A 16,121-nucleotide genomic window follows, 5' to 3' on the forward strand; every position below is an offset into this window, starting at 1 on the left:
ATTTTATAAAATTCGACTACATTTTTTTTATAGGCGTAGTTGCCGTAACCAACACAGGGTACCCTGCCTGCTCAACTAAAGAAGAGTTTGATTTTTATATTATTCACTTGGATTTGTATTTCTTGCTTTAGACTAGGCACAAGTTTGTGTGGTAAAATATTCATTAATTTTGCTTTCGTGTGTGTTAGAGAGGTGATTTGATTGTATATTACAGTATATTAATATTATTTATAAAAATAAAGCTAGTTTAAAATCACTAAACAGATTAAACAAAATAGGAGATGTAAAACGTTACTTAGTCATTGATAGTATTTAGACCCTGTCTCTTATACACATCTAGATGTGTATAAGAGACAGATATATATGCGCGCGCCCTCCCCAAATATAACATGTAGCCTAGGCTACTCTCGTGACTGAAGTGTGAGCAAGACGAAAGACTGACAAGAAGGAATGATTCCTATCTATACTTTAGGTTAAAATAAATATTCTACGGATGTTAATACACTGGTACGCAGCGCATACATAGCAACGACGACAGGGTCATGTTTAGACAGGGTGTGGAGTTACTATTATATGAAGGTCATAGGCTGCTGTCCTCAGTTTTAATCAAGATTTAATAGGCCTACGACAAATTGATCTCCCTGCTAACAGATGATAAGAATGCTAAACGAAAACATACCATTATAGTAACAATAATCGTAAACACCGCATCGCTGAAAGTGCATAACCTGTTCGGCGATAGGAAGCGATGAAACTGCATCTCAACTACTTTAGCTTCTCGAAGTGGCTCTTCAGGTTCCAAGTTTGACTCTTCGATGTTCTCATTCATTTCAAAGGCAGGGTTTCCCTTTCCTCCTCCGGTGGATACGTCAGTATTGACAGACGTCATGCCCTGTGTTGATTGTCTTCCTTTTCAAAAGACACAGCTGCAAGCATGGACAGTGGGTAACTGCGTTTGAAATGTACGCTTGATTTACAGTTTAATTGATGTAATACGCAGGAAATAAATAAAAAGAGAGGGCGCTGTATAAACGTACATCTCAGAGCTACGCACCGGGGATTAGCAAAAGAGAGACCTACTAACTTTAATACAAGGGCTTTTATCAAAATTAAAATTAATTTTAATTTCCACAGAAAAAAATTAGAGCCTACGCACCGGAAATTAATAGAATTTAGAAAGCTACAATCTTTAGTACAAAGGCTTTTATCAAAATTAAAGTTAATGTCAATTCTTACAAAATTTTAATTTCCTTCAAAAACCTGTTTACAAGTTGTAACGATATAGGTAGGTTCAATGACATCTAATTGTCATTTAAATACCCGGTTTAAACATAAGTGAAATTTTCATATATAAATATTTCAAAATGTTATAACAGTGGTTATGTAATATTGCTTTCATTGTTAAAAGTTAAATGCCCATGGCAGTGGTTTGGGTCACTCCAGGCCTATAGACGACAGGCTAAAGGACGGAGTAATGGACAAGGCAATGGGCAAAGAAGAAGGTTTACTGGTACTTGTGCACTTTTTTCTTCATTTTTTATAAAAACATTTTATAAGAACACTGGGGCTGAAATTTCTTAAAAGTTAATAACAATATAAGAACATAGGCCTATTGAGGCTGCGCTTATTCGAGAGCGGCCCTTATTCGAGCATTTACAGTATTCCGTAGAAAAAAAGTACGTCTACAGCAGTGGTTCCCAACCTGGGGTCCGCTAAGATAATTGGGGGTCCACCAAGTCAGAGGGGTCCGCAGGTGGTTCTCGAAAAAACAGTGGGGTCATGAAAAACGTTGGGGTCCGATAGATTATTAGAACAAATTTTTCATGACTCAATTATTTTTCTTGCCTTACAATAGTGTGAACATGCCTTGACAATAATAAAATACCTTTGAGAGGTATGACTCCGTTCACTGTAAATTGTTTTAACTGGCCTTATATTTTAATTCCAATATTTTATTGGCGATCTGATAGAATCTTTTAAATTCGTTTTTTATTGATTCTCTATGTAAAGATGTTGAGTATAGAGAGCCACTTGATAGAGTGGCAATCCTCAGGTAATGTACATCTTGTTTCCATGTTTTCTCTTGCATTGCTTTTACCTATAGTATTGAATAATTTTTTTACAAAATCAGGAGGGAGCCCTAGATTTGAAAAAAATTACTGTCTGTACCCAGGCCTCCCCTGCTGTCTATGTCGAATGTCGAATTCCAAGATCCAAGATGTAGTTACTTGGCGAATCATCTTCTATCCAAAATCTTTAGCGGAATATCAAACATGAATCGCCCTAAATTGTGCGCATTTAAAATTAAATAGGGGATAGAGACAAAAGAAAATTGTCTTCAAATTTTGAGCCTGACAGTGCCATTTCCGGCCATCTAGAAGTGGTATAGATACAACAAATTGTACCTCAGCCCCAACCATGGTGGGGTTGAATTGGTTTCCATTTCGAATTCCAGGATTCGTCACTGTTTAATGTACTTTCGTGGCGAATCATCTGCTATCTGTAGGTCTTACCTTATTGTTGGGATATGGACAATGGGTAATATTTGGACATGGGGAATTTTGGTAAGTCCAGAGTAGTCCGCGAACGCAAAAAGTTTGGAAAACAATGGTCTGAGTATTATCTGGATCAGCGCAAATAATTTTCTAGACTATCGACAGTGTGACCAGTGATCCGAATCAAATTATGCCAATGTCTGATGGGAAATTATGCTAGATTAGGCCTATGCGAAATGTTAAATTTAGTGGTTATTTGAATAAATACACCACCCACCCTAAAATTAAAGCAACACTATTTTCAATACTATTCTGCCCACGGGAGGTCTTATATATGCCCAACCGAGAGGGGTGGGGATGGGGAAAGTAGCGTAACGCCTATGCTCTCTCTTGCGGCGGTACGCAAAAAACTCGACCACTGGGGGGCCCGAAGGGACCCAAACCCATAGGGTCTTCGATCGACCACCCTGACCCAAATGGTTTTGTAGGACGATTATTATATCCAGTGGCGGATTAAAGACGCCCACTTGGGCCGGGACCCCCTTAGTTTGTCATTATTTATTTTTAAGAATGGAGATCAAAGAAAAAATATACTCAAATTTTAAGTCTGTGAATACCATTTTCCGACCACCTAGAGGTGCCATAATCCTAAATGTTCTAACCCGGCCGCAACCGTGGTACGGCTGAATGGTCAGTGGCGGAACGCCCGTGAGCTCTCGGGGGCGCGGGCCGAATCCCGGCTGAGCACCAGCCCAAATGGGGCCTGATGGGCCCCGAGCTCTTCTTCCCAGCAAGCAATGGTCTATATAGAGCGCATAATGCAGGGACATACGGTATGCTTAGATGCAAAGTCTTGATCAATTGTGCTCTCAGGGGCAAGCTCCGCTCCCAAGTTTAAAGGGATCAATGGGGCCGCCACTGGGGCTCTTCTATTAATAATGGCCCAGCATTCTAAGAAAATTCACATTCTCTATTCAAAAATTAACCATCTTAAGATTATTTGGTTGATATTTAAAAAAAAATACTATATAGCGAAGGACCCTCCTACAGTACCTGTACCACTGGCGGCGGTACAGTACAGGGTGGGCCGTGGCTGTTTAATTTTTGTATGAAGATTTATTTAATATTACATTTTTAAAAATCAACAGATTAGTCTCCTAACATAGAACAGGGTTCCGCAACCGATGAGTCGCATAACCTTGAACAAACGAACTAAAAATATGGTAAACAAAAGTTTGTGAAAGTGTGCCATGTGCGTCAGTTTACCATTACTTTTGTAATGCGTTCGTTATCAACAGTTTTATGTTAAATAATATACTATCAAAACATTTGTACTTCAGGTATGATAAATTGAAAGTTTCAGTTTTGTTCATTTCAACGTGTTAGACTTTCAGATGAAAATAATAACGTCATTTTTGCTCGTCAATTAAATGTGATAAAAACCCATGCATAAATTTCTATGACTAGTCTTTACGCCACTGGAGGCGGTACAGACCCTCCATCTGTGAAAGTTCCTCCCTGCCCCCTCCTCAATGGACCCCCCTCCTCTATTTCAAATTCCTGGATCCGCCACTAATCATATCATTTGTTTTGTCTTAAAACCATAGTACAATGACAAAAACATGATTAAAAAACGAGCACATCTAAAATCCCACAATAAAATTGGTGACCGGGACCCAATAAGGAACCGAGTCCCAGAAAGCCACAGGACCCCCTGCCCCATCGTTACGCCACTTAAGTGGATGGCTGATTTTCCCGACTGGACAAAGTGGGCGGGGCCAGTGGCATCCCAGGATTCTCAAAGGGGATCCAGGGAGCGACTCCCCCGGGCAGGAAACTTCGACAATAATTAGGGATTTGAAATGTTTTAAACGAGTCTTAGACTCTGTAAAACACTGTTTCTCTCCCAACGAATTATGTTTGTTTTCTCGGGGGCAGTAGCCACTGAATGGAGCAATCACTGATTCCGTCATCAGTGGTTTACTCTAGTAGAATTTAATTATTTATAACGGGGGTCATACACAAATAACACTTTTCGTCAATAATTTCGTATTGCTTTCTACATATCTAGTGAAGGATCGTTTATTTGAGTAGTGTATCAATTTTATTCCAAAACAACCACAATAATTGGCTCCTTCGAATAACTACCCCTCAAAAATCCCCTTAAAGTAAAGAAACAAATCATAGGCCTATCTAATATAGTTGGAGAGAATCGCTGTACAATATAATAGCATCAACTGCCAAAACTGATAGACCGTGGTACACAGTTATGTTTATACCTGCGCTTTACAACAACCAAACAATTAAAGTTTAAATAATTTCATTTATCATTATGAAAAGTCAACAATCAGATATTTTCAACAGAGGGGTTTGTTCCAGATGCTCGGATATGCACTTTCCTTCCTTCATTCTCAGCGGTCTGTTAATGGTCATATTTCTTTGTAAGGGGCGTACGGCACCCCTATTTTGTGTAAAGTAATTTTTGTAAAGCTTATCAGAAGATCCCCATTCAAAATATTAAAGATCAATCAAATACAAACTCAAATTATTTATGATGCTAGAGGTTTGCCACTTCACTCCTACCAGGAACTCTTTCCTAGGACTTTTACTCAGTTCGCATATTCACGCCCCCTCTTTCTTACCGGGCTGGATCCGCCCCTGTTGTGTTAATAATCGTGATAGTGAATATGAGGATTGGACTTATAATGATGACGATGGAGTCAATAGTGATCACAATGATAACTCCATGATGATGACATAGTCGGTGGAACAGTTTTGTGAGTGATGGAAGGAAGTGAGCAAATCATAAATGGGACGATGATCAGAAGTATAAGGTACCGTACCGGTAGTCGGAATGCAGGGAGGTGAAAGTCTTAGCCAAAAAAAAAAGAAAGAAAAACAGATTTGATGTTGTGGTGATTTGGAGGGGATCAGGGAGCTTCCCCTGGAAAGTTTGTGTTTGCTAGATGCACAGAAATGCACTTTCCTGTCTCTGGTCAATGTGATGACGTGGACCTAATAGATATTTACAAAAGCGGGGATTTTTGGAAGAAATATATTTATTAATGTGGTATCCAAAGCTGCTGTGGATTGGTTGAATTATGATCAAATTTTATTATTGTTTTACCTGTTCATAGTGTGAGACCTCAGATATTGTTGTTCTTGTGCCAAAATTATGCTAAATTTTCCAAAATTCTATAGCACATAAGCCTATGTTAGATGCTAAATGGGTCTATATTATACCATAGCATAAGTATGCCAATTCTGGTCACTATGACTATTGACGCGTGGTTAAAAGAGTCCTGGATATTTAACTTAGCTTCTTTAAAGCAGATATATATATATATATATATATATATATATCTCTCTCTTATACACATCTATATGTGTATAAGAGACAGCATACATAGAGATATATACAGATATATATATATATATATATATATATATATCTATAAATTTATAACACCGTACCAATTAGTTTGACACAAGTAACCGACTGTGGTAATAAAACAATATTAAGGATTTTGATGTAAACTTTGTGTACTGTTATGAGATTGAAAATCACTGATTGAATATTAGTTAAGTAGGCCGACTCAAATGCCGAGAAAGGATAGGCATGAACTAGGTGATGTTGCATATACAGCAACAGTGGGTTCCCGCGAACCAATTCCACGAAAACTGGTTAATGTACCTATGTTGGTGAATTCTGACTAAAATCCTGCATGTTATAATTGTTTGTACTTGTCAGCATTTTAGAAACGCAGTGTATTTTCAACGGCCGGGTTTTCTATGTTTGAAAAGTGTGTAAAAATGAGAACAAACATTGAGAAAACAATTTTGTCATCATCAGTGTTCAGTAATTGTAGCAAAGAAACTCCCACAGAAGGCGCTATAGGCCTACTCCCTAATTGCAAAAAAAAAAAAAAAAAAAAAAAAAATTGATTTCACCAGCGCCTACTTTCAACTCGATTTTATTCAATAGTCAAAGACTAGTGAAACAGTTATTCTTTTTCACTCTTACACTTAGATGGTAGCACACGTTTATTATTACTATAATAATGATTATTATTATTATTATTATTATTATTAGGCCTATTATTATTAGGCCTATTATTAATGTTGTTATCATTATCATCACTGTGATTTGGATAAGCCTAATATATGATCGTACAATGATAGATATGAAAATACTTTCCAAAATATTATAAATCCAGTACCGGTACTAAAGCATTCATTTAAAGCATGCCAACCATTCGTCTATGTGAATATAGCTATTGTGGTTTGTATCACAGGAATTTAGGAAAGGTACAACACACGGCTGGGTCGCAACTAATGGTGAACGAAGAGGGCGCAATTCAGAGTGACTCAACATTCTGTAAAGATATAGAAAATAAGTAAGCAGGTGTGTTATTTACATTTGATCATTATTATTGGCCACATATCATCACAATGATAATAATGATGATGATGATTATGATGATGACAGTGATTATTTCGAATATTTAAAGCACCAAGCTTATTTGTTACTTATCTTAGGCCGATCTACTATTCATTATTCATAATAAATTATGTTATCAAACAGTAAAGATATAAAAAAATAATGACTAAACAAAATAATATTTAAAAAAATGGGCCTATGAATAAATGAATGAATGCCTGAAAGAAGACAAACGCACGAATAAATGAATGAGTACACACATTATTATAAACAACAAACCTGTCTTGTGGTGCATTATCCATCATTATAAATCGATATTTCAGTGGTTTTGAAAACTGTTTAGATGACTTGCTCTGGTCTTGAATAGGACTCTCCCTCTGAGAAATGGAGGTAAGGTCGACGCTAACCGATTCTCCCGCAGTTAACTCCTCCATGTTTGTGTAGAACCATTGTTGCAATTGATGAGGGAACTCCAAAAGATCAGATTGTGAACACATCTGACCAACGTCTGTAAATATTAATAATATGGTTTTAGTATCAGTCTGTTACAAATAAGTATTATAATTAGCTTTTGCTGAATTCCGATCTATCTCTATATTTATATATACTATATAAATATAGTATATATAAATATAGAGATAGATCTATATATTTATGAATGCTATATATATATATATTTATATATATTGTATAATATATTTTGTAAATATTAATTAAGAGGAATATGCAAAAGTAGAAAAAAGTGGGTATTTTTGCTGTTGTATTGACCAATTTGGCGACTATGGCATTATAAGATATTCTAATCTGATTAGTAGGCCTAGCAACTGATTTTAATCTCAATTTAGCAGCAGTAATTTTAGACGCATACATAAAAAAGATCAATATGATACGCCCTCATCTTAACCATATTTAAACGACAAGACAGGATCTCCTAAGTAATGGGCCTATATCACACCACATGAACATGCTGCATATCAATACACACCTAAACAGGAACCAAGGTAATCCAACTCAACATCGTTTAGTAACTTCGGCATCAAACACTTCCTACGATAGAATTCACATTCACTTGGATATGTTACGTTGTTTGTATCGCAGACGCTGTTTTCAATTGGATACTCAGGTTCTATGCAGAACTCGGCGCATGTGCACGTGGCCTCGTAGTTATCATTTAGTGCGCATATCTCCCCTTGGTTACATTTAATATCATTGCACGGATCTAAAAGAGTTAAAATAAGAAGAGCCAATCAATAAATCGACAAATCAATAAATAACCAACCAATAATCAATCAATCAATAGTGGATCGATCTATCAATCAATAACCAATCGATATTCTATCAACCAATAACTAACCAATCAGTCGATAATTTATCAATAATTCAATCCACCATCGAAAGGTCCACTGGTTAATCCCCATCGTGCTGGGATTCAGAGTTTTGATATTAATTATTAATGAAAATCCAGCAATTTGATCGAATTTTATGGAGTTATACAGGCACAGAGTCGACCAATACAGTGTGCACCATACTTAACATTAGTTATTTAAATAGTTGTTTCTTACTTCTGATAAAACTTTTAACTTGCTTTTCTGCTTCTTTTGTGATTTCCTTTTCAAGTTCCTCATCTTCAATTTCCTCTATATTATAGATCTGCTGTTGTTTGATGTACGTTAACTCATCAAGAACTGCCTTGGCCTGCTCAGAAGATAGCTTTCGCGGTTTCTGCTTCTAAAAAAAAAATATTAAAAAAATAGAAGTATATTATAGTAAATATTTATTGCAAAGAAGGATAATAAAATACTATTTTGTTAGGGCGGGTCCTGGATTTGGAGACATGGGGAACACGCATAGGGGTACAAAGGGTAATTCTAGACGGGTAAGCGGGGCGGGTCGAGAGTAACAGTGTTGAGTATGGAGGCCAAAGTATTGGGATCGAGAGGCGGGTAGAAATAAATGGCACATGGCTGATAACGAGGAAAACAGCTACGGTGAACAAATGGGGTGGGTTTGAGAAAAGCAGTGGTGGGGGTCAAAGGGGACCCATGATCGGGGGGAACATAAAGTAGAGTGGTGGAATTTCGGCAAACAGGGTAGTGGTTTCTATAAATACTCAATAAGTTAATCTTACTTAATTTCATAAAATTACGATTCATGTTTACGGTCTACTAAAAATAATTTAGACATGACATGATTGTTGAAGTATAGGCCTACTGCAATATAAATAGAATACGACATGGCAAACAAGAGCCTGTTGATTTAACTCACATATCAGCAAGATCTAATTAACACCACAATTATTATTATATGTCAAGCCTTTTTTGTAGATTGAACTCATTAACCAGCTCATTATAGAAGTTTTCATGTGGTTTTAAGCGGGTTACATCCCACCGTTACCCATGGTTACACTGCACGTGGTCTCTTTGTGTCATATAAGGTTAGTCATAAAGTTCAGATATATGAACTTTGTTAAAATTAATTGGGTTGGTGATTTTTCACAATTCATGTTTTCCCGTTTCAAGTTTATATTCATGAGAAATTATGTGTGTTAAAATGCCAGTTAAAAAAGTCCTTGAATTAACTAGCGGTAACGTTGTCAGGCCTATTTATAGAAATATATTTAGAACCAACTCAAATTTAAAAGCATAGGCCTACCTGTAAATAAATACTGTTCCTATTCTTTTTATTGGTCTAGACATTTAAATTCAAGGATTTTCGTAGGAAAAATCTGTATAACCATCTGTCTGTCATGAAAAGTCACTGGAATTTAATGAATCTTTCTAATTCTATGAATGAAACATTAAATGCTATTCATATTTTAGTGTCATTCCTAGATACAGACGTAAATGCCATTACATACAGGAAATATTTAATAAATTTAATTTGTGTGTTTTTTTTTTCAATCTATTTTTGTTTTTTCAAGTTAATACTATAGCCTAGTTATGGTCCTTATCTTGTAAAAATATATTTGATTTTGTAAGGAAAATGAAAGTACCGTGCTGAAATATAATGTTAGGTTAATTAATTCATCGATTGAAAACAAGTTGATTTGTTAACCCTGATCGTTGAATAGCACAACATACTCTAGGGTATTAAACCATGATTAAACATAGGAGATATCCTGTCTTGAATCCACGGAGATGAATGCATGTTTCTAGCTGCAATAACAAACAATATGATGACTAATGAAACAAATCACAGGTAATAATAATGCTATACTACACTGCTGCTACTTTTGTATGATCGAAGTCAATGTAAAATAATAGGTTTAGTAGTGACCATTGGAACATCATCTAATTAAATTAGGCCCACTAGTGTAGGCCTCTACTAATCGAAGTGCCAGACAAGTAAATTACTGTACTTAAAGCTCAAAAGACGTCAATTGTTACGATAAGTACAGCTTATTCCAATAAACAACAACGTTCCGCATTCCCAATCTGATCTCTATTGTTTAAATTCATGACGTTTAGTGAGTTTCCATATTTCAACTGAAATCTCCTTCTCTCCCCCCAATATCAAGGGGAAATCTCTCTTTTGCTTTTACACTGAGCTAATCAGTACAAAATGTATAAGTCAAGCATGCTTGATTTATCGTAATCAGTGTATATCCTGACTGTGTGTGCATAGTACAGGTATGTGTATGTGAAATTTGGCAGTTGTAGCAATGTTAATAGGAACTGAGACAACATATATAATTATATATAGTTATGTCAAATAGAAGCAAAAACCAGACGGTAGGAAAAGTAGGAGTTCTGATTATACTCTTTAAAAAAAGACTGAGATGAAAAAGAACTTACTTTATGATGGGCCTATCATTGCCTTATAATTGTGTTACTGTTATTTAGTGCTGTTTTAATACTTGCTAAAATTTACTTTCAAAACTTGATAGAATCCTCACATAATAGCTTACTTCAACTCCAAGTCGTTTACTGGAGTTTCCATAGGCTAACTTTGTCTTAACATTTTATTTGCACGAAGAATATAGTATGGCGAGGAGCCCAAATCATATGTAAGTCAATTTGTTCGCCAATTCAATATCATGATTTCATTTTTTTTAAATGTCATATTTCAGAAAATAAAAGTAGTATACATTGAACATACAATAGATAAATTAAAATAAACTATGGCGAAACAGATAAGCTAAAATCAACGTTATTTTATCAATCTCTTTGAGCTAAACAATACCCCGTGTTTAATTACACAGACATACAATAACGTGTACGATTCATGCCTAACACTCTTTTTAAACAAGGAATATCAATCGATAACTCACCTTTGCAGAAACTATACAAACAAGAAATAACACAACTAATAATTTCATTCTTGAACAGGAACAGGATCTCAACATGATTTTTATACCCACATTAAATGGCAAGCGAAAGGTATGTGCGATCATCAAACAATTAACACGTTGTTTAGTAACACTACACTTACTAGAATTTTAGAAAATTAGCAGTGTGCCCTCTCTTTGTCAAAGTTTTCTAGTCATGCGATTGGTCGAGACACTGAGATGTCTTTATAAGTTATAGAAGAAACCATTGCTGCTAGAGGGTCCGTGATGGTTTTAACTTTCTTTTAGGCCTATACAGCATGAGTAATTTCTCCATGTTTATACCATTGTTTTGCGAGCCACCGCTCGCCAATAGTGATGATTTGGAATAAAAAATGTTATTTTTGACCAATTAGCGCACTCGCCGTCACGAATAAATGGAAATTTCAGAAAAAATTTGTTTATATATTATTTTTATTACGCCCGCCGCTCACATCCAAAATGAGATGTCGGATCACGTACCTCCCCATTGCTACACTGTTTACATTCATCAATACAATTTTATTTTCATTCTTTCCTCCGTCTGGATGTTTGGCAAAATTATATGCTAAATAGGACGATCTTTAAAACAGAATAATTTCGCAAAACAAGGTATTAAATTTGTAATATTTGTTGTTAGACGAGTGTCACTGTAATGAAAGTTCAAATAAATAGTCGTAAAAAAACTAATTAGCAGTAGCACACACATAACAGATCATAGTTGTCGTGCGTCTAAGTACATCATCAACTTAACAAAAAAAAAATTAATCATAAAAGATGACATAGGTATTACTTTGAATATAACAAAATCTTAATTAGGCCAAAAAAAATACTTGTATTAAAAATACTTGTATTACAACACAACAGCAACAATAATTTAAAAAAAAACAACAATGACAAAGCAAAAACAATAAATAACATTAAAATAGCAATGACAACAGCATTATCAATAACAATAAAACACAATATAGAAGTCCAATAACAAACATAACAATAGCAATAACAATACCTCCACCAGCAATTCTAACAGAAGTAGCACAATTGAAGGTTCGTTCGCCAACACTACACTTCAGTGAGACATGGTGTTATAATTTTTATGTAGCTATACAATAGCTGAGCAGGTGCACGGTTACAATAATTGTTGTCTTTGTTTATAGGAAGGTGTGTCTACTTCTGACTAGCCACTGACTGCGGGTGCCGTCACCACACCTACCACACCGCTCCAGCACTTCCGCTTTGACCTTTACTCCAGGGTAAATGCTAAGCGTTCACCATCGTACACCAGAAAAGGCAGGATATATAATAAATTTTTCACGGACTGATGATCATACATAATTTGACACACGCGGAAATGGCTTAATACAGAGATGACGCTTAGAAAGGTTTGTGACAGTAGATAGGCCTATTTGAAACTAAATTTTGTTTTTTTTAATTTTTCGTATCGAGTTGTCTTACCCCATTGGCTCAAGCCTTGGCCGAAGACTCTTGTAGTGTACTTAGACCAGTCATGGACTAGGGAGGTGGTGCTTGATTTCGCACTTGACTGGCCTAGCTACATTGTTTTCGTCGTCAGTTACTACCTCAACGCATTATTTACTGTTGCAGGTATGTGTAATATTGATATTGTTATACTGTAGGTTTTGTCGCTGAACAGTACTGCTGTCTACGAAATTACAAGGTGAATTTAGGATGAATGTATGTACATTGGAATGGTTTGCTGGATTACCAGATCTAATTGCTAATTATGCTTACTTTCACATCGTTCTTGGTGTCAATAGGCTTATTAACTTTTTTCATTGGCCTTGGCCGTTTATTTGCTCGTTTTTACTTCCAGAGAACAGAGATTTATATATTTATTTTATGTATTTTTCCTTAAATCAGTGGAGAAACTTTGTACAGCAATTTAGTATGCTTTTTGTTTATCCTGTCTCTAATTTTTGGTATTGTTTTATCTGTTTGTTTTGTATTTGTTGGACGAAACAAATGAAATGAAATAGAATGGTCACTGTTGTTTATAGCCCTTACTACGTCCAGGGAGATGTACTGTAACGTCTATGACTACTGACAATGCCAATAATGTGAAATATATTTCCTACATGACTCAGGAGTATGATTTAGAACAACAGGACTTATATTCAGTGACTGTACCAACAGATAGAAGGGATCCCCCTGTTGGTCACAACTCAGACCAAAAAAAGATGTTTTGGCGTACATGACGGTCCTGTACATGCTAAATATAAAATCTAGGAACAGTTTGAATTTGGCCCAACATTTCCCAGTTTTCATAGGGTTTTCAGGTTGACTTCGCTTCCAAACCCTCAGTTGGACAGGTTAGTTCTTTTCCCCACCCTCCCCCACATTTTATAAACATCTATTTGAGTATTACTGTAGCTTTAAAGTTATTTTCAATTGCTTCCAGATTGGTGGTTGCTAATTACCAGGCATATTATAGTACTTGACAAATTTAAGATGAAACAGTGCATTTTTCTAGGTGAAGCCTATGTATGAAAAGTAATCAAAATATTGAATAGCTCATTTTTTAATAGTTTGAACTATATTTTTTTTTAAAGCTTTTGGACTGGGGGTAAATAGTGTAGTGGTTAAGATGCTTGCCTTCTAATCCCAGCAATTCCTATCACAGCAGGACTTTTTCTCATGACTAAAAGCAACTCCACTCCCTAAGCCTCATACAGAGACTTCACTGGTAAAAGCATCACATAATTTCATTTATTTATAAGAGGGCCCTGAGTATCAGCTGAACTTCTATCATACACTGGAAGGGTCACCCTCTATAAATATGGTTTAAAAATTGGTGTTCACAAATTCACACTTGGTAATCTTGCCATTTTAAAATAATGATGAATAAATAATTTTATATTGAATGAAACATGGAACAAAACAAAATGTTTCATTCCTATTTTATTATATTCCTCTTCCTATTTGCTGCATATTCATTCCTATTATGGACAAAGTAAGTTGGTTTCTTGACAATCGAAAGCTTATCGTCTTAATATAGGCCTACCTGTACTATGATATAGGAATCCAAATAATAGAAACTTTAATTTCTGTTCAAGATCAATATTAAAAGTATGGACATTGTCACGAGATGCCCTCTGACTGAGAATTATTATTGTATGTATGCATGAATGAGGACTTTGTTATTTTTTTTTGTAAAAGAAGATGGCAGAAATAACATACAGAAGTACATAAAAGAAAACATTAATACCTAAATTTACCTCATATTACCGGCCATATTATTATTCTCTTATAGTGTATACAATTTTTAAAAATTTTATGTTGATTATTTTTGTTTCTGAAAAATACTGAGTATATATGTAGTTCCTCTCTCTACCATGTATTTTATATTGTGTGCTGCCACAGATATAACATTGTTACCTTGCAAACATTCAAATAAGGAATTTATACTTTTTATTACTATTTTTTGTAAGTATGTCAACAAATTAAATAATTCTTTAGAATGTCGTTTTGTCTCATTTTAAATTTTCATGGGATAATGTAATTTATAATCCGATGGGATATTTTGTTTGGTGAAAAAACAGTATTTTTTACTTCCTCCTTCGATATGAATCATTGTTAATATTTGATTTACTTGCTTTTCTGACTCAATGGGCTTTTTTTAATCAGTAGTAGTGATATGAAATCTTGACTGATTTTGTTATGCAAACACATATTTGGAATCGGTAGAAAAGTCCCTCTTCCTATCACTGTGGTAAGGGCAATATTTGTTTGGGGTAATAGGCCAGTAGAATTTTTAATAATTTATAAAGCTCTGCCCAGATTATCAAATTTTCTTTGAAAAAAAAACAAACTGTTGAATGCCCATATATAGTCATGATGTGCCTGTATATGGTCCTGATGATCATGTGATGTCATGACCATATTTAGGCATGTCACATTGTTTTTGTCAAATAAAATTTGATAGTCTGGACTTGGTAGCCTTTTATTTTAAGGTTGTCCAGGATGTGGTTGTGCTAATGTAAATTGGTATAAAGGAAAATGATCTTGGGGGTTCCTCTTGTGATTATTATACATAAAATGCCAATTATTTATGATCACCACAACATACAATGCAATGCAACTACCTCCCCAGTCCTCAAACCTGTTTTTAAAGCATGTGGAAGTTGAGTTGGTAAAATTCCATCCTCATACTTACTGTACATTCCATCTATTTTGGGGATGTGTTTTTAAAATAATCTGATACCAAGTTTTTTCTTTCTCCTCTTGTATTTTTTTATTTTTGAAATAGTTGATGAGTCACAATCAGATGTGCCCATTTTACTCAACATTTTTGAAATTCAAGTGCTGTAATTTATGACATTTAAACACATGTGTAACCCTTTAAAAGTCACTCATATACACATAGCATAACATACATGTTTTTGTGATTTCATTATGTACACAAATGTTGACGTTTTATTATCTTGTTTATATAATGATAAGTTATGATAAATGTAATGTATATTGAACACATGATTGATAGCCAAAAATAAATATATTATACCTATGTACATATTTAAGATTCTGGGGGAATTCATGATCATTTTTTTCTTACACCCCCAACAGCGAATTTGTAATAGTAATGTAAACCACTTTCAGCTCCATGTCTGATGGTAGAATATCTCTTTGTTTAAGGCTTCCTGTATTCCAGCATTTATTGATGCAACTGATACCACTCATATTGCTTTCATTTCTTATTCAAGTTTTTCAGAAAACATTGTGGTTTTCAAATCTCGTAACCAGTACAATATAATTTTCCTGTTTGTGTATAGAATTTTTTATTAAATGTGTTTTTGTGCTGCCTAGACAGCAGAATGTTCCAGGCTCAAATCTGAATAGGGAACCTTTAAAATTTATAAAT

General features: G+C 35.0%; 3 protein-coding genes across 4 annotated transcripts in view; 1 reads left to right on the forward strand and 2 right to left on the reverse strand.

Annotated features, from left to right (window-relative positions):
* Nucleotides 1–988, reverse strand: part of LOC117114361 (endosomal/lysosomal potassium channel TMEM175-like) — a gene marked incomplete in the record, with an annotated part of 34,072 nt that extends 33,084 nt beyond the window's left edge. Inside the window, 1 exon segment of the mRNA XM_033258012.1 lies at nucleotides 680–988. Coding sequence (XP_033113903.1) covers nucleotides 680–889 — 210 coding nt within the window.
* Nucleotides 989–6,453: 5,465 nt separating this feature from the next.
* Nucleotides 6,454–11,377, reverse strand: LOC117114364 (SPARC-like). Its single transcript, XM_033258018.1, has 5 exons — nucleotides 11,207–11,377; nucleotides 8,499–8,664; nucleotides 7,922–8,155; nucleotides 7,216–7,444; nucleotides 6,454–6,871 (listed from the first exon to the last, which is right to left on the reverse strand). The coding sequence occupies exons 1-5, from the start codon at nucleotides 11,327–11,329 to the stop codon at nucleotides 6,730–6,732; spliced, it is 894 nt and encodes a 297-aa protein (XP_033113909.1). The 5' UTR covers nucleotides 11,330–11,377; the 3' UTR covers nucleotides 6,454–6,729.
* A 903-nt stretch (nucleotides 11,378–12,280) lies between these two features.
* LOC117114362 (SH2 domain-containing protein 4B-like) overlaps nucleotides 12,281–16,121 on the forward strand; it is a 14,896-nt gene continuing 11,055 nt past the window's right edge. The window contains exon 1 of one of the 2 annotated variants that reach the window (XM_033258013.1): nucleotides 12,281–12,624. The gene's annotated coding sequence lies outside the window, so the exon portion shown is untranslated. The other variant, XM_033258014.1, reaches the window with a different exon arrangement.

This window comes from Anneissia japonica, unplaced genomic scaffold (assembly GCF_011630105.1).
Source record: "Anneissia japonica isolate Jap-2015-1 unplaced genomic scaffold, ASM1163010v1 scaffold1231_len1163931_cov198, whole genome shotgun sequence".
Lineage (NCBI taxonomy): Eukaryota > Metazoa > Echinodermata > Crinoidea > Comatulida > Comatulidae > Anneissia > Anneissia japonica.